At 51.5% G+C, this 19,698-nt stretch overlaps 5 protein-coding genes across 5 annotated transcripts; 3 read left to right on the forward strand and 2 right to left on the reverse strand.

Moving 5' to 3' along the window:
* The first annotated feature begins 273 nt into the window (after positions 1–273).
* LOC34618418 lies at positions 274–2,882 on the forward strand. Its single transcript, XM_026336155.1, has 7 exons — positions 274–723; positions 1,018–1,116; positions 1,372–1,425; positions 1,631–1,729; positions 2,051–2,174; positions 2,441–2,659; positions 2,788–2,882. The coding sequence occupies exons 1-7, from the start codon at positions 274–276 to the stop codon at positions 2,880–2,882; spliced, it is 1,140 nt and encodes a 379-aa protein (XP_026191940.1).
* A 927-nt stretch (positions 2,883–3,809) lies between these two features.
* LOC34618419 (probable cathepsin C) lies at positions 3,810–8,309 on the reverse strand. Its single transcript, XM_026336156.1, has 9 exons — positions 8,272–8,309; positions 7,738–7,865; positions 7,236–7,397; positions 6,771–6,923; positions 6,198–6,545; positions 5,833–6,018; positions 5,148–5,663; positions 4,608–4,764; positions 3,810–4,296 (listed from the first exon to the last, which is right to left on the reverse strand). Exons 2-9 carry the CDS (start codon positions 7,853–7,855, stop codon positions 3,810–3,812), a joined length of 2,127 nt encoding a protein of 708 aa, XP_026191941.1. The 5' UTR covers positions 7,856–7,865; positions 8,272–8,309.
* Positions 8,310–10,279: 1,970 nt separating this feature from the next.
* Positions 10,280–13,843, forward strand: LOC34618420 (thrombospondin type-1 domain-containing protein 7A). The gene is made up of 9 exons (XM_026336157.1): positions 10,280–10,497; positions 10,773–11,101; positions 11,263–11,523; positions 11,746–11,869; positions 12,208–12,457; positions 12,609–12,726; positions 12,978–13,193; positions 13,314–13,475; positions 13,707–13,843. The coding sequence occupies exons 1-9, from the start codon at positions 10,280–10,282 to the stop codon at positions 13,841–13,843; spliced, it is 1,815 nt and encodes a 604-aa protein (XP_026191942.1).
* A 643-nt stretch (positions 13,844–14,486) lies between these two features.
* On the reverse strand, positions 14,487–16,822 carry LOC34618421. The gene is made up of 4 exons (XM_022731750.2): positions 16,608–16,822; positions 15,417–16,391; positions 14,966–15,058; positions 14,487–14,829 (listed from the first exon to the last, which is right to left on the reverse strand). Exons 1-4 carry the CDS (start codon positions 16,820–16,822, stop codon positions 14,487–14,489), a joined length of 1,626 nt encoding a protein of 541 aa, XP_022592597.2.
* A 476-nt stretch (positions 16,823–17,298) lies between these two features.
* LOC113147035 lies at positions 17,299–19,239 on the forward strand. Its single transcript, XM_026336158.1, has 4 exons — positions 17,299–17,430; positions 17,475–17,891; positions 18,387–18,689; positions 19,096–19,239. The coding sequence occupies exons 1-4, from the start codon at positions 17,299–17,301 to the stop codon at positions 19,237–19,239; spliced, it is 996 nt and encodes a 331-aa protein (XP_026191943.1).
* The last annotated feature ends 459 nt before the right edge of the window (positions 19,240–19,698 follow it).

The raw sequence follows: 19,698 nt of genomic DNA on the forward strand, positions 1-19,698 counted from the left end.
GTTTGTGAGTTGCAAGTGCCACGCCGTGCACTGCACATTTCAGCAAATTCTCATGATTCTCCTTGCTATTTCTCTGGTATTTGCTCGACGTAAACATCTTTTCTTCACTCTGCATCTATCTTAAGGCGCTCTACCCACCTTTAACCCTCTCAAACCGCCGCTTTCCCTCTGCATGCAGAGGGTCGCTACTGCTTTTCCTTCGACTATTTCAATCAATTCACCCTTGGACTAGGTCTCCAAAGGAAAGTATGTGCTTCTTCCTTTTTTTAGAGCATGAGTCTCGTGGAATACGGCTTCTACTCTGACGAGGAGGCAGACGGGTCCTCTTCTCCTTCTGCTTCCCTCCCGCCAAACCCTCTTGCGGATTCCAACGCCAGCCCTAGCATCAATCGCGGAACAAGCGCCAGTATCGCGAGTAGAGGGAGCCCCTCGGGACGGCGTCAGGCGCCTTCGCCCCAAAATGCCGACAACTCCCTCTCCGATTCAGATGCCGCTTCCATCTCGAGGTCCTCAACGCCGGCTCCTTCGTCCGTTTCACGGAGTGTAGATCTCTCCAAGGCAGCTGCCTCACCCAAGGATAAGCGAGGAGAACTCGGCGTCCTCCCCCCAGGCTGCCAAAATCGATTCACCTCACCAGTGGCAACAGATGAGGCCGCAGAGGGAGAGGCTGCGGCTGCAGAGTCAGAAGAGCAGAGGAAGGCTCTGGATGAAGAAAGAGCTGCAGTAAGGCCCCAAGCCGCCAAATTTTAATATTTTCCGGATAGCTGTATATGCCTTCTCCTATGTCCGTCAACGGAAGCGGTAGATCTCCGAAGTGGCTTTTTGTCACCGTGTATACTACCTTGTTGCTTCTTCATGGGTAGGCTGAAAGGCCAACGTATCTGTGTATCTCCATGTCAGATGCTTTATTGCTTCTGGAAATTCTGTCGCTGTTCTCTTTGAAGAGGCACTTCCTTTTTGGCTCGCTGCTTTTGTGTTTACGGACAGTCAGTTTGGCCCCGTGTGTCGACTATCCAGCTGTGTGATTGCGCGTGTGCGCGCGTTGATACATCTTTTTTATGCTATGAGCGTAAGAGGCAGACATGGCATGCGCGGACGCCTCACGGTGACCGCATCGTCTGCATCTTGTACGTATCTCCATACGTGTGTAATAGGATTTCTCTTGGCCACCCATGATCCAAACGCACTATTTTAAGTATCCTTCTTCAAGCATATACCCGTAACACTTTCTCTTTTCGCATCCTGCATTTTCGCGATTTTGAATTTCATGCTGTCCTTATTTTCTGTATTGTGGTGCTCTCACCCTTCATCCTTGCGGTTTCCTTGCCTCTCCACATGCTGGCATGATTTTTCTGGGGTTGTGTCACTAAGGCTCAGGAGCTCATTGCGCGACTGCCGAAGGGCACACCGCCTCAGGAGCTACTGGTAGGCTTTAAAATCGAATTAAGCACCTCCCCGAAACGGCCCATAGTGCAGTGGATTTATGCATTCTAAAAGTTTAAAGACACTTTTGTACTTGAGAAATGGAGACTCGTACGTTTTGCTTGGGAACTGTCCGCTGTTCCGTCTGTTTTCGGTGTGTTTGTTAATGCATCTTCGATGCTGGTGTCCTTGAGGTGTGTGCACGCAGGCGACGATTGAGCGGTTGCAGCATTTGAAGAGGCGAGGAATCACGGTTAATGGGAATATAAACACTTCTCTGGATTTCAAGAATCCCTATCTTCTAGAGGTAGGGAAATTCTTTTCTCGGGACTTCAAGACTATTGCTGGGTGTGCAGCTTGCCATTGCACATCGGCATATGTTCATGGAGGGAGGCATGCACAGATCTCTAGGCTTAGAGGGGGCGAGGGTGGTTCCTGCCTTCAGTTGCTCTCATCATTCTTATTCCATAAATGCCCTGCTTCATCTGCCGGATCGGTGCATCGTCACCCCTTTGGTACCGTGACATTACGCCTTGTTGCCCCCAGCCCACTGGTCGTATGGACGCTGCACCCCGCGCCCTCTCCCTAGATTGAGCAGCCTGTTTGTTGACCATGGTTGTGTGCTCAGAAAATTATGAAGGTGTTCGATATTGACCCGTACTGCTCCAATTATCCTCCTGGAACGTCGGACGCACCGGGTGCACCCCCGTTCGAGGTGGAAGGGGAGGACGCGCCCTTTTACGTGTACATCGGTGAGCCCTGGGGCAGCCGTGTAGCGCACATCCCCAGCTCTCTCAGAGCATCATGTCTGCATATACTCGTCTCTACGCACGCGCAACTTTAGGTGTATGCGACTGGTGCCAGAGCACGGGAAGAGAAAACAAGGGTGTTTTCTTGCAGTTGCAGTGGCTGTTTTCCATCCCTGGGCGTCATCTTCATGCGCGAAACGCCCTTCCTGCTACCTCAAAAACCTTCAGAAAGTCTCATAACCTTGATCTCTCCGGGCATTTACGTTCAGGGAAAAGGCAAGAGAGACGGAAGCAACGCAGAGAAAAACAGAGGGAAATGAAAGAGGCCCTTGCTGCCGCTTCAGCTCCCCTTGCAGCCCCCACTCCCTCCACGCCCTCAAAATCGCAGCAGCAGGGCGCAAGCACTGGTGCGCCCGCCTTTATCTGCGTTTTTCCCGATTTACATGCCCTCCTCGGTGTAGCAAGAGAGTTTAACGACTTCTGCCAATGCGTGCAGTACTCCAGAGCTTCAAAAGGACACCCATAGATTAACCTTTGAGATCACCTTTCGGCTTCTCCTACGCGTAGCCTTGGTGATGTATTCGAGCTTTTGCATTTTGAGTTTCTGAATGCGCAGGCTCAGCGCCCCCAGTGAATGGCTCGACGGTAAACTCTGTAAACGCGGCTATAACTCAGGCGGGTGCGTCTAAAAGCCTTGTACACTGTAGTTAAATAGAGGACTCTGCGTCATGGGGCAAAGCAGCAGGGGCGGCACTGGTGTCTCCCTTCATTTCGTGTTTCGGGTTGGGGTTTTTTTTTGCAGCGACGGAAGCGGTTAGGAAGGCTGCCGCTCGGGCCCTTATGTTGCAGCAAGAACAGTTGCTGCTACACCAGTAGCAGCTGTGCCGGCTGCTGTCCCTACGCCAAGTCTTTCTTGCGGCCAATGAAGCGGCGGCAGCAGGAGCTCATGTAGATCGGCGCTGAATTTTTCGCCGCAGTGTTCGCCGCGCAAAACAAGTCGCAACGCCCGGTTTCATCTGCAATGCTTATCTTGTGGCCACATGCTGTGTTTTAGGGGCAGCTATGCGTATCACCGAAACAGGATAGGGGGCGGTTCGCTAGGGTGAAGCCCAAGAACAATAGGATATGGACTTCAATAGGTCGTTGTACCCTGTTCCTAGATTATATATATTGATCTATACGAGCCCCTCAGGTAGTCAGGCGCTACATGAGAAAGGCAAATCAAGGTTGACTGCTGGACGCGCGTTATGTTAGCTTTCCTTTTCTGCCACCATTTGCCGAATAATTAAATAATGAGCTAATATTTTTAAAGCGAGTCTACTGCCACCCACCCTGTCGGACACACTCTTCCCTCGCTCGTCCTGGCACCCACAGGCTAGAGCAGCGCACCATGAACAATCTTTGAGGGGTAGCGTCTGCCGCCGAAAAGAACAGAGCCAACTGCATGACTGGCGCTGGGTCTGGTCCGCCTGAAGCTTTCTGGCTCACGAGCCCTTAATGAGGCCAGCGAGCCCTTCGCCCTGTTTGCACCTAGCAAACCATGTATGGAGTTGCCAAACCACCACAAGTTTAAGTGCCTCATCGCTTGTAGAAAGCAATTAGCTAGTTAAATAGGTAGCAAGCCGCCTTACCATGGACTCAAGAGGCAATAGATTTCCTTTGAAGGGTTTCTAAAATAGCCTTGCCCATCCCGCGAGTGAAGTCAGGGTCAATGAAGGAAACCTGGCTCTCGATGCCGCCAACGTTTTTCCCTCTACGGAGAAGGAAGTACCCGCGGTTGCCCCATCCTGAACCCCAGGTGTTTCTAACAATCCAATACTTCAGCGGCGGAGACGCCTCGCTTCCCTCGGTCTCGCCCCAGCCCACAAGATTGACCGCGTGATTCGTGAACTCCCATCCGCTGAGGCCCTTGGACGCCCCCGGGGCCCCCGGAGTGTCGCATACTCTCGCATGTGGCGCGTCTTCCGTGTCATACACCCCAGAAGTATAGCTGAAGAGGGACGCGGGCGCATCGAACGCCGCTGTAACCGGACCGCTTTCCATTATCTCCCTCATAATGTTCTCCTCCCCAGAGCACTGGCTGCACTCGTAGCAGCCCCCAACGTAGCCATAGTCACTCGCGAACCTATAGGGGAGACAAAGAGACAGCAAGCATACAGAGCAAGCTGAAAGCAAGCGCGGACTCTAGACATCCGGAAGACACGCTCCACACGCGCACAGACATGCATGCGCCCAGGGAACGTGGACAAGAAATGCCACACACACATGGGGAGGCCAGCGAAGCCGAACTGATCTACACTACTCTTTAGAAGCGAAGAGAACAAATGCGAGGCGCAGGCTCGAAAACAGCACGCAAAGCCGTCGGCTGATCAGTCTATTGGCACGGCAACCCAAAAGTTGACGTTTCGATATTGCTGCACATTAAGCGCTTCCTACCATCTCTGGTCGCCAACATGGCAGGCGTTGGACTCGCTGTCCAGTGCGAGAAAGGAAGAAGTGTATTCTTTGGGCTGCTGTTGTGGGGACCGTTGCAGCACAGGGCACGAATTAAGGTCCATTCCGTTATATGGCATGCAACCATCCTGCAGAATACCTGCAAAGGCATGAGAAAGTCGCAGGCCGAAACAGCCCCTGGGCACTCAGCGTGTATGCTATGAGCTTTCCGCCCCCCAAGATTGTGTCACTGCTCTCTTTATAGATCTCTTTCGATCTCTACATGTTAATATATGTATGTATGCATGTAAATATATGTAAATATCCCTATTTCGTTCAGCTCTTCGTCCCCGCAATCGCACAAAGTCCTCCCTCCTTAGAAAAATCCTCTTTTTCTAACAACTCTTTATAGCGAATCATACCACCGTGTGCGGTTCGTTTCAACGACTATTTCTGGATTACTTCTCAAGTCCACAATCCCCCGCACTCTCTCTTCTCCCCCACTCCGCGAGCGCGCCCCAGAGGTATACGGTATAGACTAACCCATTTCTGTCGCGTGCTTGCCCACTAAGTACGGGAATCCACCGTGGCAGCCTTGATTATAAAAGGAGCAAGCGAGAATTGACTGCGGAGAGAGTTTTCCTGCTGACGAATTGCTAAGGCCTAGAGCTGCTGTCGCTTGAGCTGCATTCAGATCAATTCCACTGAATGCCGAAACATTCTGACCCAGCAACTTGGAGAGCCCAATGTTAAACCTCTCCTCCAAAGCGTACACCGCAGCAAGGGCATAGCAACTGCCGCAATCGCCCTGGTTCGTTGCTTCTTCAGTAAAAGAAGGATCCGCGAAAGGGTTCGGCCAAGCAAATGCTTTTGGAAGACTGCCACTGCTGCCACTGGTGTTGCTGCTGGCTGTCAAGTAAGAATGGGGTGATGCAACAGGGTCGTGCTCTCTGATTGAGACATCCGCTGTCGAGATATGCAGCATGCTAATGGGAGACAGGACGGCAGCCGAAGACGCGTCTGAACCCTCCTCTTTGCGCGTGTCTTGAACAATATCTCCTGAATTGCAAAATCAGGGAAGCATCGAACCAGAATACAGCAATCCGCAACCACAGCGTGCGAGTCAAGTAGGTGAACACAGACCAAGCTTCACACTGCCCTGTGAGAGTCACGACAGAAGGAGCACCCCCTCAAATCGTCTGGCAAAGCACAGCAGCAAGCGATGAACCAGTAGAAGCAATCCAAGGGCGAGCGCAAAAGTAGCCAAGAACCACAGTCCGCATTCTCCCTTCCCTGCCCCCCGTCAGCAAACACGCCGCACCTTCTTTGCAGGGGCAAGCGTATAGCTGCGTCGAAACAGATTCGCGCAAGCCAGTTTCGTCCTGAAGAAAAGATGGCGTTGCTACAACACCACCTGCAAAAAGCATATCGTGAAGAAACTGATCAGCGATGGTGAGCTGGAGGAACTCGGAATCAGAGGCAGAAACAAGAGAGCCTTTCTCCCTCAGAGTGAGGAGATGAGATCGTTGTGTATGTGACAGGCGCATTTATCTATGCACCGGAACCATAAGCAGGGAGAGGCATAGCTCCTACCAGCAGTATTGAATTTAGAATATCCGAAATCCTTAACCAACGAAGATAGAACTGAGCGATGCTTTTGAATGAAGGATGAGTCGTAGGCTGCTTTCCATGTGCTAGTTGGCTTTTCATTGTGCTTGTCTACATACTCCTTGCTCAAGTAATACGAAACTTCAGAGAGAAAGGACGGGGAGGTGCCCTGTGGTGACTCGAAGACACGATTCTCTGCCCCCTCTGTATGATTTTGCTGCCGCACAGCCACAAAAGAAGGGGCAGCCTCCAAACCAAACGAGCCCAGCTTTTTTTCTCCATAAAAGCAGCCGGAATGCATGGATCCATCACTTGCCGTCATGTAGTACCACCCTGACCACGCAAAAGGAAACATTGATGAGTCGGCTTCTTCCAAATGATCGCACTCGCACAAACAGGCACTTCTATGGGGCAGTGCGAAAGCAACTTAGTTGTGCGCGCCACCGCTGCTGCTGCTGCTGCCTCTCCTTCTAAAGGACGGCTGCGGCTGCACCCATGTCTAGCCATGACTTGGCCTTGCACCTCTAAGCCATGGTACAAACTACAAGGCATGTATACCTATTTGCGTTCTAGACGCGTCAGTGGTATAGCATGTCGTCCTCCCATTTCGATCCTCTAAATCTCCGTTACTTGCTGTGGGGCAGGAGTCCTTCTTTGAGTACCGCATCAGCGCCATTAGGCGAGTCTTGTCAAGAAGATGAACCTCAAATCCTAGAAACCCCAAAATTAAGCACATCGCGCATATTTGTCGGCTCAAAAAGGGAAAAGGCGCTGACATCGCATGCTAGTACGCATACATAGATAAAATAGAGCATTCATAGTGATCAGAAGACACTCTCACACAATCACACGCGTACTGATCCGCACCGCCCTCTAGGAAAAAGGAAACCGTGCACGCGGTTTTCCAGTACGCCCCAGTCCGAATAGTGCAGCAGCAAGAGGACCAAACTTGAATTGCACCATCGGCAGCAACAAAACAATTACACGAAGCAAGCGAGAATCCGTCAGGGACACCAGCAATACCTTCATCGTACACAGTCGTCCATCCTCCAACAACTGTGTTAGTCGAATCCTTGACTGCAAGAGCTTTCCAATTTTGTCTGTGAGGATTTCCATTCGTCTCTCTGACCGAGGCGAATGGAACCAGGTCGTCGGTCAACTGCAACTCTAGAGTTTTCGAGACACCTATAGAGCAGCCACCAATAAAAAGGCCCTATTGCACTGCTAAGTACTTGGTTGAGGATTGTAAAGCAGAGGCACACCAGCCCTTGTGTTGCAAAAGGCGTTTGCGCACCCGTGGGAAGAACGGCAATGACTGGGAGGCAGCCAAGAACACATAGAGCTACACATGACATTCTTTGTTCAAAACGCCTCCTTCCCCCACTCCAGCCACCCCCGCCCTCTCCCACAGCAGCACAGAACATATACGCACACAGTGCCATACGCATAGATACGTACATTCACAAACAGCCATGTACACATACACTAGCTCTCTCCATGTATGTATATGTGTATATGTATATACCTCCGTGACTCTTTAGATATGTCTGGGGGTCCGCAATAAGGGGCTGCAAATTCTCCGTGTTTTTGTTGGGGGTTCCAGAGCCGCAAGTGTGGATGGCACTGGCTACACTTGGAGTCATGTAGAAAATCCTGTGCGTGTCAACAAGGCGCAGTACAGCCGAACGGACAGGAGGCGGTACATACAGACAGCGGGAGAGAACTCGTACACAATTTTCAGGCAGGGCGCGAAGAAAGGACGCCCTTTTGTGAGTGTGTTGCATTATTCTCAGTTTGGAATTCTCAGCATTCCATAAGGCGAAGGCGAGCCTGCTGCCAGCAAACCTTTCAGAAACCCTCTTTTGCAACCGCGAAATAGGGCCTCTAGGCCCCCCCCTCCCAAGACACGCCTTAGCAACAGCAGATAGCAAGGAAAGAGCAGGCAGTGCTGCTGCATTCTACGCAGTCAGTTGAACCGTCATGGCATCGCAAAAGTAAAACATGCGAGGTATCCTCTACTGCACCTATACGCGGGATGTCTAAGCCCTCTTTTCCTCACCAGTCGCCCTTTATATCGCTGATAGTTGCGTGAATCGGCAAATCTCCAAAGACTGACATAGGCGATGTGGCCCAGCATCCAGCCGCCACGACGCAAAACAAACGACGAAGGCCCCAGGAGGGCCCATTGATAAAAGCCATCGTTTCCGCCCTCCTCCCGTGCTGCCCTTTCGATCTCAGGCGGCAAAGGCGTGATGCAGGATAAAAGGGAGGTGGCGAAGAAGGGCTGAGGGGGCCAAAATGTTAGACAAACCCTGCGCTCGGTGCTGCTTCATGGATATCGCGTTTGTACGGGTGTGCACGTGTTGGAGCAGGGAACGCTCCATGGAGTAATCGCCTGATTTATATGCATAAAATCGAGGACTGGGGAAAGAAAATGGCTTAAACGAAGCTGGGAAAATGCGTAAAAAACAGAGGGCAACAACCGTCGGATGCACGGCGATGGGTCAAAGCCAGGAGCAACAATAGAGGGGAGGAAAGCATGAATTTCGGGCCTTCTAAAGAAGGAAGCAGCCAATACTCGATGAACAATGAAGAGAAATGAGGAAGGAAGTAATGGGAAGAGGCTAGCAACGCGAATCGATTCTATATGCGACCAGTGAAGCCGATGCGGAAAGGAACAGAAGGAACCAGGGTGAAGGGAAAGGAAGCCATAAAGTAATGCTGTTGAATTGTTTTTCTGGCAGAAAGCCAGCAAGTGAGTCAATAAGTGAACCTTCCCTCTTTGTTCTTCTGGGTGTTGCTGCTACGCTTCAGAAAACGGGTCTGACTAAGCAGCTAGCCGCCGTTGTAACAGCATGCATAAGGTAATTTGAACGGAAATAGCTGCTTAACTCAAAGTCTAAACACATTAATTATAGAATGATTGCGGCTATGCAGCTTAGGGTGGACAAGGAACTAATGTTGCTGGAACGGCACTTGCACTTGTACCAATATTCATCCGAATGCGCCCGTGAGTGCATCGATGCTCCATTGCGCTAGTCGCTTCCTCACTGTTTCAGAGCACATACCAAGATGTTTACTAACGTCTCGAATTCTCAGTTTCCTGAAGAAGGACGAAGCTCATTTGTCTGCGCTTTTGTCTCAAGTCTCGGCCCGCGCCTTTGACACCACTGGCGTCGTCTCACGTTTACCCCCGCCCGTCCAAGCGTTTCTCTCTCACCAAAGGACATGCGACTGCAGTCCTCGGCACAAAGACCAGCATTTTTGTCACAGACACCCCCTCGTTTCTTCACAGATGTGGATTCCAGTGTAGTGTCGCCTCCACAGCGGAACTGAGATCAATACAGCCAGATAAACGGGGCTGCTTTCCAAAATTATTCAGTCTCCCCCTGTTCTCCGATTTTAGATGTAGGAGCTACAGGCTGTTCGCGATTTAGTCGCCTTTGCACATAGAGGAGCCTGCTATTACTACTTAGGGGTGAGTAAGGGCGTCCTGCTTGCCGCGGGCTGTATCTGTGTGGTTTATTCACGTGAAGGCAATGGCAACCTGGGCCTCTGCTTCCTCCCGCAGAAGGTCCTTTTTGTTGCTGTCTCTTATGAGTTGTAGTCTGCTGGTCCTGTTGCTCCAGCCCGGCAGCCCATTCCTGTTTACTCCGAATGGCAGTCGATCTTCTTTTGGCTATAGCCGAACGGAGGAGCGCGAAAGGGGCTGGAACAGGACTCGATTCAATAGCGACCATGCCTTCTTGATCACGGAGGGACAACAGGAGGACTCAGTGTCTTTACCTTTTCTTTTCACGGGCCGCACGAAGGAAGGCGAGGTAGCTGAGGCGAACGCAACAAGAACCAGCGGAGTGGGCGAAGAAGAAATTAGGCTGTGGATGCTGCCAGCAGAGTCGAGAGAATACACGATACTTCAGCACGGTACGCATCTGGTCTAGCCGAGACGTCTCTTGTTGAGCTTATATTTTGTAAATGCTGTGTTGCCGGAATAGGATAGCCGCAGCCATCTGTCTTATCTTGTACGGCAAAAGAAGCTGCCACGCGGCTGCTGTTTGTCTGGATATATGTGTAACTGCGCCTCAGACAGTAATGTGCTACAAGGGCAGGATGCAGTGTCTTTCGTAGCAGACCAGCAGGGCCCGGAAACTGTTGCACAGAGCGATGCAAACTTTAAAAAAGCATACGAACAGCGTCTGCAGGTCCCTCAGGAATCGTCCTTTTCTCTAAAGTTCATGCAACAAAACCGTAAGCTGGCAGACCCTGCTTTCTGTGCAGCTAAGAAGCACGTGGTGAAGGGGAAAGGGCATGCAGTGTGTGGCAAGACGGCGTGCATATTGATATATATATTTATGATGCGGCCTTGTTGTGGGATGAATTCTGTTTTATTATGCCACTGGCGTGCTAGCTGGAAGAAATATCGCACTGCATGCCGCTTTCATTGTAAGACGGGGAGGTGCAGAGATGCACTTGTAATTTTTTGGCATGAAGCAAGTCTAGACGCAGCAGCGTCTTGCACCCTTATGAGTCAAGATATAATAGGGTGAAAAGATAAAAGAGGCATGCTTTATGTAGTCTGTATCGTGTACTGCTCGCAGAATGCCAAATATTGTGGGGAAAGGTTGAGATTGTAACGAAACGTAAGAGCCAATCAAAGATAGCGCAGACTGCAAAAGACCTTCTAACTTCATGCAATGCCTCTGCATTTTCGGCAGTCAGTGGTGGCGAAACATCGACCTGGCGAGAATGCGCAGCCAAGTTGTCTGGAACCACAAGGTTTTTCTCGTGGGTTAAGCAGATAGGGCAACTCCAAGGCACCTGCAGTCTTCTGGGATATGTGAGCAAAAAGGAGGACGAGGAAGAAAACGCCGCGGCATGCCTCAGGGACGGTAAGCCGTAGGAAGGAGTGTTTGTCGTCAGAACGGCAGGAACAAGTACACGAAGTACGGCCAGTGTTAATTTGTTGGTGCGTGCAATTGTCAACTCGACGCTGCGTCCTCTTGCTTCCTTCGTAAGCTCTCTTTGCTTGTTTGTATGGCATGTTTCACAGCTCACTCCGACGAAATAGCGGTCACCGGCATGGTGGATGATCCGCTTTGCACGAGCTGCGAAGTCTCCAGCTGGACGGATACCCCGTGTAGCACATGGTGTGAGGCGGGTGTTGCAGGCCGCTACAGAACGATACTGAGTCACGCCAGTCAGGAATACTGTGCGCAGGGAAATGATCAATTCTGTGATATGTGCCCCCACCTGTGGGAGATAAAACTCTGCAATCAAGACACTAAATGCGGTGCGCTCGTAGAAAAGAATCGTATTCGGTCAATGCGGCTATACCTGAATGACCCATGGAGAGCAGCAATGCACTGTGCGTAACGTGGTGGAAAGGCGGAGAGGTGGTATGCGGCTAGCGCTGCTCAGTGATCCTCTGAGCAGCGCGATATCGCTCACAGCAAGAGACAGAAAACGCTTTCGTAGCTTGCATCCTGCTTAGCATAATGCATACCCCAGTGCTATGTCGCTTCGCGATGCTCAGGAGCTCCTATTCAACCAGGGGCGCACTACTGCCCGACGCAGAATACGAAAACCAAAGTGGTTACATCTTGGCGGCAATGCAGCGAGGAATGCTTTAATGCTTTTGAAGCAAGTGGTGGCAACAGGTCTGTCTCTTGTTGATTTAAATGCCTCGTGCGGCTTTGGCATCTGTTTTCCCGGATGATGCCCAAGCCCTGTTAAGTTCACTTCGTAGTATAGTACATGCTTAAACGGTGGCCGCCACGCACTGTACCGTTTTTCGTATCCCTGTAGAGTCAACTGCACTCGAGATTTCGTCGTACGCGAACTTGTAGAGTTATAAGCTGCTGGCTTGGTTTTGCCTGTGCGATTTAGCGGCCGCAATAACCTTGTCATGAGCGATTAGAGAAGGTTATGGAGGCTGAAGCCGTCAGTGTCTTCTGCTTATTTTCACGTGCTTCCTTGTTTGTGGGCTCCTGTACAGCCTGGATCCATCGACGTATGCTGAAGCCAGTTGTTTTCATTATTCATTCAATAATTCAACGTCGTCTTGCGAGCTGAAAAATCTGGTGTCGTGCAACAATAGATTGACCACTGACAGCCTGTGGATTTCAGGGGATGTCCTCTCACTGCCAAGTGCCGATTATTCAACGGTGGTTTTTTCCGAATGGTCCCAATGGAGCAGTTGTGAGGATATTGACGCCCAAAAGGGGTGGAAGAAAAGACGAAGAAACGTCAGCATCCCCTAGTTGCATCGAACTTCCCTTCCTCGCCTCTTCTCCCTTGCCCTTTTTCTTTTCTGTGGCATTGCAGCACTTGCGCTTCAATCCTAGGGTCGCCGCACACAAACCGTCTGGATGCATTGGTGTGTGCAAATTCTTGCAGGTGAGTAACTGGGGTTTTAAGAATGACCAAGCCGAGTTGGGTACAAACCTCTACGAAGTTGCGTCTTGCCTGTCTGGAGAAAGCATTGAGCCGGAAGAAACGGGGAATCCACCCGAGGGTTAGCTGTTTGCTTCCCTTCGTTTTCACTCGTTGTCCAAATACAGAAGCATACAAGCTAGACCCTTTCACGAGAAAGAAACAGTTCTCCCCTCATCAGCTACGGTGCATCTGCCTGCTTTTTCTTTCCCTTTTGGCACTCGACGTTAAAGACATGTAGGCAAGCATCACCAGAATGCCAACTTACCTTCGCTAAGTTTGTGCCATAGGTTCATCTCTTGTCCTGCCTCTGTTGCTGTGTGTTCACCTCAGTGACTTGCTGCCTTTATGGCGACTTTGTAGAATGGTCGGAAGCGCATTGCAATCCAACCTGCGGCTCAGACAGGTTTCAGATACGGAAAAAGCGCCGGCTGCAGAACCCAGTGCCCAACGTAGATGGCGACTTTGACCCCACCTGCGCCCTCGACAAATGCAAGCAAGATGGCCAGCAGGCAGAGAGCAAACGATGCGATAATGTACCGGAATGCAGTAAGCGGCTAGAGGAGGAGGCAGCGGGAGCAACTGGACGGAAGGCGAGGGTGGGCTGCAGGCCTACGAAGAGGCAGAGGTCCGCTCCTGTTTATGTGCATGTGCTTGCTTTTTCTGCAGCTTCTGATTGCGTGTATATGCAATGGACCGAGTGGTCTTCCTGCACATGTAATAGCTCCTCTGAGCAATCGGGGACAATGTCGCGTGTGAGGAAGGCTGTCTCCGGGACCATCTGCCCTGACATGAACGAGAGTGAAGAGTGCGCGGACTCAAGCTGCAAGCGTGAGAGTTGTTTGTGGCGTTTAGACGCTTTCGTATCCTTGTCAAAACGATCATTTTAGCCTAAACCAGAGAGAAGGCAAAGAATACTGTTTCAACTAGTTTTGCGTATTTCTGGTCAGGAATCGTGTTCAACAAACACATATAGTGTCTACGCTCTAGACTCACCTTAGTCTGATGCTTGCTACCGCACTTTTCCTCCTCGTTGTTGTGCTTGTACTTTTCTGCATGCAGAAGAGAGCAGCAACATGACCTACATCTACGCTGCATGCGGTTCAGTTGGTGCCCTCCTCCTCTTAGGAGGGGCTTTTGCACTCAGAAAGCACAACGTGTCAGCTATGGAAAATGCGCAAACCTTCGAAACCATGTAGACGATGCTTGCCCCGTCATTTCAGGGGTAGTTTCATCACTTTCCTCATAGTCTCTTCTTCCTTCTCGCTGCTCAGTACTGTCTCCACGTCTTTCCCTACTTCGTTCTATGTCCATCCTCTCTGCCAGCAACCGCATGCTATACACAAGATGCTCCGCAGAGCCTTCAATCCTTCTGTCTTGTACGGCATCCGGTACCGCACATCAAGCCTCAGAACAGCGGCCACGAGGCCAAAAGCGAAGAGGCAAGACGGAACACATGATGGTTTGGTATGCTCTCTATCCGTGGCTCCAACTGTTCGCCGCACATGCGTAAAAGCACGATGAGCTACAAATTGAGCCTTGTACCATCCACCATTGGTTTTAGCAAAAAACTCGCTTCCCTTTCACCTTTAAAAAGCAAGAAATAGAACGCTGCTTTTGGCGAGTAATTTCACGATTTTTCGTTCATTTCGGCGTAAGCGACAATTGAAGAATCCTCTTTGCCGTAGCTGCTGCTGAGCTGTATGGAGAGGGGCCGAGGCATTAGGGCTGCCCATTCTTCTCGCAGATGGTTTTTCTACAGTGTGGGCCTTAGTCGTATTCCTGAGGGGCAAAACCGACGCCAGCGAGCCTTCCCCTTTTTCTGAGCCTCGTCAGGTTTGGTTAGTTGTAGTGCCTGCATCCGTACTTATTGTATTGCATCGCCCTTCCTAGATCTCCCCGGGCAATCGCAGAATCGAACCTTACAACTTGCGGAGCTGCATGTATTCTACACCCCAGACACACGCTACTGAAACAAGTCAGCGTGCAGTGTGGCTCAGTTGCATTCCAATAATCGTTTGCTTGTTTCGTCTTATCTGCCTTCTCTGAGGCATTTTCGCTGTAGCATCCGCAGGAATTCGTCGCCCCTTGGGAACAAATTGTGGGGGCGGTGCACGGACGAAGCGCGAGCAGGTGAACCCTACTGCTAAGTGTCATACATGATGATTTCAGGTTTCGATGCAATCTATTCAAGAAAGTTTTACAAAAAAATAGTTTTAAGGACATGCAGTAATCTTTCTGGGTGTTTCCATCCCGATTCAAAAGTTGTTTAAGAGTCCATGACACTCCGTCACTCGGCGCAATAGAAACTGTTTTTTAACATATCCGCTTCTGCATGAGTGGCGACTCCGAGAAGTTGCCGTGCCATGGCGTCCCGCTGCTTTACGGTCTCCAACACTGGGTCTTCCTGCATGCTGAGCGCAAAAAGGACACTGCGTTAAAGGGGCTGACCAGGTCACCCCCTATGAATCCTGGTGCTTGCCACTGCAAAACTATGGCGGATAGGCATCAGCGCTGATGCCACATGCAGCAGCAAGGGAAAGACACCCCTAAATACTACGTGTCAGATCCTCGGCGAGCAAGTTCTGCTCTTCTCCCGCTTACAAAAAAATTTTAAGCCCCTGTTAAACCAAACCCACACTATCTTACGCGCCGTGTCGGCAGCGGGAGCAGGGAGGGCTACCCCTTAATCCCATGGCAGGCTTTCCCTCCACAAGGTTTTCTAGCCTTCGTGCTGGAGCAGGCAGCAAATGGTATTATGTGGTAAAGTACCTCAATAGAGTATGGGGCGCCACGACTTGTACCGAACGGCTAGTTTCAAGGTCTTTGGTGACTTTATTGAACGGATAGAAGAACGGGGGCTGGAAGATGCCTTGCTCGTAAAAAGGTGGAACCAGTGCATGAAGACACAGCTGGCCATACTCCGCTGGATAGTTGAAACCAAGAATTATCGATTGATGCAGCTCTGCTCTGCGACGATCGCTTCCTATTAGTTCTCTCTCCATGGTTTCCCCTTTCTTTGAATCGCCTGATGCGACGCAAGCGACGGGCGCTTTCCCTGCACCTGGGGAGCACCCCCTGTGTGCAGTGTTCGGCTTCGGTAGGGATCCAGAGGCAGGTAGAACCGCAATATCGAGCAGCGAACGGGCGAGAGCAGCGACTTTTTCTCGCATGCTAAGCAAGAGAGGAAGATGCGCCCTTCGCAACTGCCTGATGTCATAAATGGAGGCTTTTGGGGCCGCGATCAGGTGAATGAATGATGAGGGAAACGGATACGTCAAGATGACAAAATGGAAGGAACGGAAGAGCTCGGTAAAGCCTTGAGAAGGGCACTCTTCGAAGGAAGCCGTTACACCCAGAGGACGCGGCAAATCACCTAGTGCTCGCTGCAGGGGTACCACCCTGCCGCTTTTCCACACTCTTCCTTCCTCCCTATTCCCCCCTTCTGCCTTTTGCCTTTTTTCTGCCTTAGATAGCAGTGTCGCAGTCTGGTCATGATTTACCTGCCTAGACACCACGAGGTCGCGGAGGGCATCTCGCCCTATAGGGTGAATGTCCAGGTCTGTCAGCTCCTTTCGGCAAAAGACGCAGACAGGAGATGGCAAGATATTGGGTCTGGTGCACTTCGGGCATATCTTCTTGTGATACCGGTTGGTGAAATAGCGTTGCAACGCAGCGGAGTGGTGGTACGAGGCAGAGGCCAGGGACGAAGGAGGTAAAAGACTAGACGCGCGCGAACGAAATTGGCTTAGGGGATGGAGGAAGCGCGGAGTGCAGTCCAGCAGCGACGAGGAGTACATCAAGTGGCGGCTAGCGCGCATTTTTTCCATTCGTCCCTCATTGGTGGGGGGCGGAGGGAGCTGGAACAGGAGTCCAACAGTACAGAAGCAACAGGTCTTACCTCGACCGTTTCTCTAAGCTAGCAAACACTTCAGGGCGGGTAAATAGCGAAAAGGCAGCAACGGCAATGGACTTTCATTGACAGTGGCTCGTTGCGCGGCGATATCGTGAGAATTCGCAAGGAACGCATCAGGCATATCGGCCCCCCTCGAAGTACAGGAGGGAAAAGTGTTTGGGTAGGCAAAGAATACAGCAGCAAAACGGAAACCCAAGAGAACAGGAGTGTTCATAGCATCTTTGGCAGCTCCAGGAGGCCCAGCCCCATGAGAGCGAAGCATCTCATGAATGACGAAAAGAGAGCAACCCTCTTGCAGTAACACCCCCCGTCCCTACCCCCTCTCCAACGTGGGTTTTGTTGGTTTGTCTCTTGAATATTCACATACGGGCAGTTTAGGGTGCGTTCCTCCTTTCAACACCATAACCTCCCCAAGTTTGCAAGAGCACCACCCCCTGGACCGGGTTCTGCACGATCGCGCCGACGCCTCTCCTGAACGTTGAGAAAGCACTTTGATGCCGAAAATGAACGACTGCGGTGCCTCTTATGCTTAGTTACGGGCTGTCATCAGCGTGTTTTTGCCACACCGTGCGTCGGCTGCCTCCATAGACAGCCTTCACCCCCCTTCCGCGTGAGCAGTGCCTTCTCCTTCAGCGTCACCTCTTTCCCGCACGCCGCATAAACTACGCCCCCTGTTATGAAGGAAAAGCTGATGAATGGCTAGGGCCTCTGGAGCCTAAGCGAGGAAGCAGTTTCAAGATGGAGGCCGCATCGCCATCCCCCCTCCATCGGTACGGTCACTCTCCCTGCAACGATGAAGAATTCCCTCCTGCTGTGCGCGCCACGCATGTGTGCGTCCAAGCTGCACCCCTCGATTGTAACCGCCTTCTGGCTCTGCTGTTACGTGTTTACGCAGGCGCGGGCGTCTCCGCAAGCGCATACACATCGATGATGACAGCGACGGCGAGAAGTGTGAGGCGGGGGATGCCAAGCGGCCTCCTTCTGCGCCAGCATCCGATAAGCGCGGCTCATTCATGGAGTCTTTCGTCCCACGCAGCCCTTCCGCCTCCACAGAATCTCCTGCGCGGCACGATGAGAAGGAAGACATAAGGGACTTTCCTGAGGAAGCAGCGGATACAGACAGCGCCGCAGCAAAGGCCACGCAACCCAAACGGCTGCGCCTGAAGATGCAAAAGGGGGAAGATGCCTCCGATTCTGGAGAATTCCTCCCTCGTAGCCCCACACCGCCGTCGGAAACACGTGAAACAGCCACAAAAAGCGAGCGAGAGCCAAGCACGCCCAAACCCGAGAGGCCCCTCTGGCGTAGAGACCGACCTTCAGATTCATCAGAGGTAGATTTCTCACACTTCCTGCGGCTACCTGCATCTATCTGCCTTTTTTCATCTCTCTCTCTTTGTGTGCAATGTATGTATGTATGGGTGTATGTGTATGGGTATACAGGTATATGTATGTACACATATGTATGTTTCTTTTTGTATGCCTGTGTATGTGTATGTATATAAATATATATGTTTCTGTCTGTATATCTGTGCGTAAATATGTATGTATGTGCAGGTATGTATGTATATATATGTATGTTTCTGTCTGTATGTGTATGTATGTGTGTGTGCCTCTTTGTTGGGATGGTGGCTAAAGTATGTATTCCACCACCCCTATCGCCGCCCTACACACCTTCCATCACGCTTTTTAGGAAGCTGGAGGGGGACTGGGCTCGCTATTGTGCAAAACGCTCATGAAGAAACGCGATCTACCCCATTCCTCCCCCTCCTGTACTGTCCCCCTCTTCTCCAAATGCACTCCGTGCCGCTGCCTGTATTGCGCTGCAGGCCAGCGAGGACGATAGGAGCTCTCAGTCAAGCGCTTCCCTCTCTTCGAGTAGTAGCGGCTCGGAGAGCAGCGACTTGGAAGACGAGGAGGGGCCCCTGTCGCCGCTCGGACGTCCTGGGGGTGCCTCTGCCCAAAGGCGGTGGATAACTTCCCCCTCCACTGAGGGCGAATTTCAAGAAGCTCTGGATTGGTGCCTCTCCTATATTGAGAAAGACGGGCACACATTTGCAACAACCGCCACCAAGGAGCAGCGGCGCTTGGAAATCGCCTTGTGGGATGACGAGCTGACCCGGGGAGGCACCGTGAGGCTATCTCAATATGCATGTGTGCTAGCTAGCTAGCTAGCTAGCACACATGCACGCTAGCACACCTAGCCCGTATACGTAGGCACGCACATGTATGTATGTATATATATGTAGATAAAGATACAGAAACTAGGTAAGAAGGATAATTCTTAGGGAGCAACGCCTCTTGCCATGGGGGTCACTTAGAGGCTCTAGGAGCCCTCTGTTTGCGCTACTGGATGAGTGTACTAAGCGCACGGCTGTGCGCGCAGCTGAAAGCGCGCAGCCATTAGAGGCTTTAGTGGCATGCAGAGGCGCGTCATAGAACGCGGCTTTGGGGAGTTGTGTGTTCGCGTGCTGCGCTCGCCCTTGGAGCTTAGATCGTCTCTCCCCATGCGGCTGTCTTGGATGCCTGCCTTTATAGCGCTCCTTTGCGGACGCCTTCTTCTGCGACCCACAACGCGCCCTAAGTGCACAGCACCTCCCCGCGACAACCCCTGAGGAGAAGGCGATTGTGTTTCTGGATTTCCCGAATGAGGTATACCAGACGGAGTTTCTGCACCTGTGAGCGCTACATGAGGAAACCGCGCCGGCGGAAGCGCATTGCTGCTGCAAAGACATGAACGGAAAGAGAGGGGCATAAATGCACGGAAAAGTTGTATTGCATAGTTGACCGCACGCTGCCAACCTGTCTCCTCTGCAGCCGCATCGTCGTCGTATATGCCTATTTCCGCGGCGAGCGATGCATTACTTCTCTGCATGTGATTAACTCCACGCCCCTATATGCGCTGCACCTCCGTCTGCAGGCGCGTTGTAGAGGCGCGCACGCGCCGCGTAGTAATCGCCAACCTCCTAAAATGTGCAGCTGACCAGCAGACCGCCCACCAAGAATACGTCCGATGGCTCGAAAAAAATCAGCGCTTCTTCCTAACCCACGAAGAAAAGCTCAACAAGTTGTTTCATCTGAGAGTCGCGGAGCCTAAAGGGTTGCGCAAGGTAACTTTAGCGAACAGGAGGAAAGGGGCGC

This window comes from Cyclospora cayetanensis, unplaced genomic scaffold (assembly GCF_002999335.1).
Source record: "Cyclospora cayetanensis isolate NF1_C8 unplaced genomic scaffold, CcayRef3 CcayRef3_contig_95, whole genome shotgun sequence".
NCBI classification, from domain to species: Eukaryota; Apicomplexa; class Conoidasida; order Eucoccidiorida; family Eimeriidae; genus Cyclospora; species Cyclospora cayetanensis.